Here is a 1,469-nt window from a genome sequence, read left to right as displayed (position 1 = left end):
TATCCGATGGCTTGACGTTTTATAACATTTTTAAACACATAAACATTTTTTAGGTAATTATCACATTTTAATGGAAGCTATGAAGATCATATTGGCGTTATTGATTGTCTTACTAGCAAGCACTAATGTGGAGTCGTATAGTTGGGGTTATCCATATTACGGTAGTGCATATTACAGTACATATAGACCGTTCAGTGGTGGATGGTAAGTTACACTTCCATAAATTTGTAAGATTTGAGCAATGGAAAATACAATGGTATCTTTTAGCTTCACTGTTGCATGCATTTCATTAAATAGGAGTATTTTGGTTGATGAACAAATCGATGACTTATAATGTTTGATGCTGGTTGATGACTTATGACAACCATTTTCAGGTCACCATTTTATGGTGGAGAAATGATCGGTGCAAACTTTGGTGGAACTGGAGCAACACTTTTGACAAAGAAATGATTGACAATTTGTGGCTATTTATGTTTACCAAATCTGATTTTGCGTGGTCTTTAAACTTGATATTTCTAACTCAAAAAATTGAATGTTCAAAAGATCAGCAAATTGACTATCCGCAGTACAATTTGTTTTATTAGAATATAACTTTTCAAATACTTGATAAGAAATTCAAATGGTAATATGTCAAATATCAACATGATGATGTTTGAATGATGTTTCCCATCGAATGTTGACTGAACATTTCATGTACAAATGAGGACTTTCAATTACTTATTCTAATTTATGTACAGAAAAATTGCTGAAATTATCTCGAATTCAAGTATTGGCATATCGTTCTCTCACATTTTTAATTCCAATATTAAATCATATCTGTTGATCATTTTCTATCTTTAATTCCGTTTAGTTTTTTTTTTTTTTAAATCACCGACATATTTTTCTTCAGAATTAAAACGAAAAACTGATCTCACTGTTTGCAGTGTGACACACTCAAGGACAAATTCCGCATAAGTTTCACAAGAAAATTCATATAATAAAAAAGACAATGAGTAACAGTTAGAGAGAAAGAATGAAACGATTAAAGAGTGAAAAAACCGAATAAATGTTACGTTCTGATCCAGGCAGGAAAATAATGGATATTGTTATGTTGGTTAACTTGGTTAATCTTTTAACATTTGAATGTATGATAATGTCTATTATTCAGTTTCTTCTTCTAATCAAATCAGTAGCAGTAAGATGATAAACAAATAAAGTAAAGTTGGTGACAGAATCAAAAATTCACTCAACGTCTAATTTGATATCAGATAATAAATGAAGCGAGATGTGATTACTTAAGGAAATGATAACCAAAAATGAGGATAAAATAATTTGAAGGATGAATAATATGTGATGGGATGCGCCAGTCTGATTCTGATCCCATAATCCTTCAACGGGAATTAATTAATTTTTGCTAGGGATCTAATTTGTGTATATTAATTTCAATTATCGTTTGGCTCTTGCAATAGCTGTTTCCTTTAGGAAAAATC

The 1,469-nt window shown here is 30.6% G+C and overlaps 1 protein-coding gene across 1 annotated transcript; it reads left to right on the top strand.

Annotated features, from left to right (window-relative positions):
• Positions 1 to 70: 70 nt before the first annotated feature.
• Positions 71 to 450, top strand: LOAG_14046 (hypothetical protein; the record flags this gene model as incomplete). Its single annotated transcript, XM_003149548.1, has 2 exons — positions 71 to 204; positions 375 to 450. The coding sequence occupies 2 exons, from the start codon at positions 71 to 73 to the stop codon at positions 448 to 450; spliced, it is 210 nt and encodes a 69-aa protein (XP_003149596.1).
• Between the last annotated feature and the right edge of the window lie 1,019 nt (positions 451 to 1,469).

This window comes from Loa loa (genome assembly GCF_000183805.2).
Source record: "Loa loa unplaced genomic scaffold supercont3.714, whole genome shotgun sequence".
NCBI lineage: Eukaryota > Metazoa > Nematoda > Chromadorea > Rhabditida > Onchocercidae > Loa > Loa loa.
Note: the sequence above shows the minus strand (reverse complement) of the source record. Positions and strands in the feature narration are given on the sequence as shown.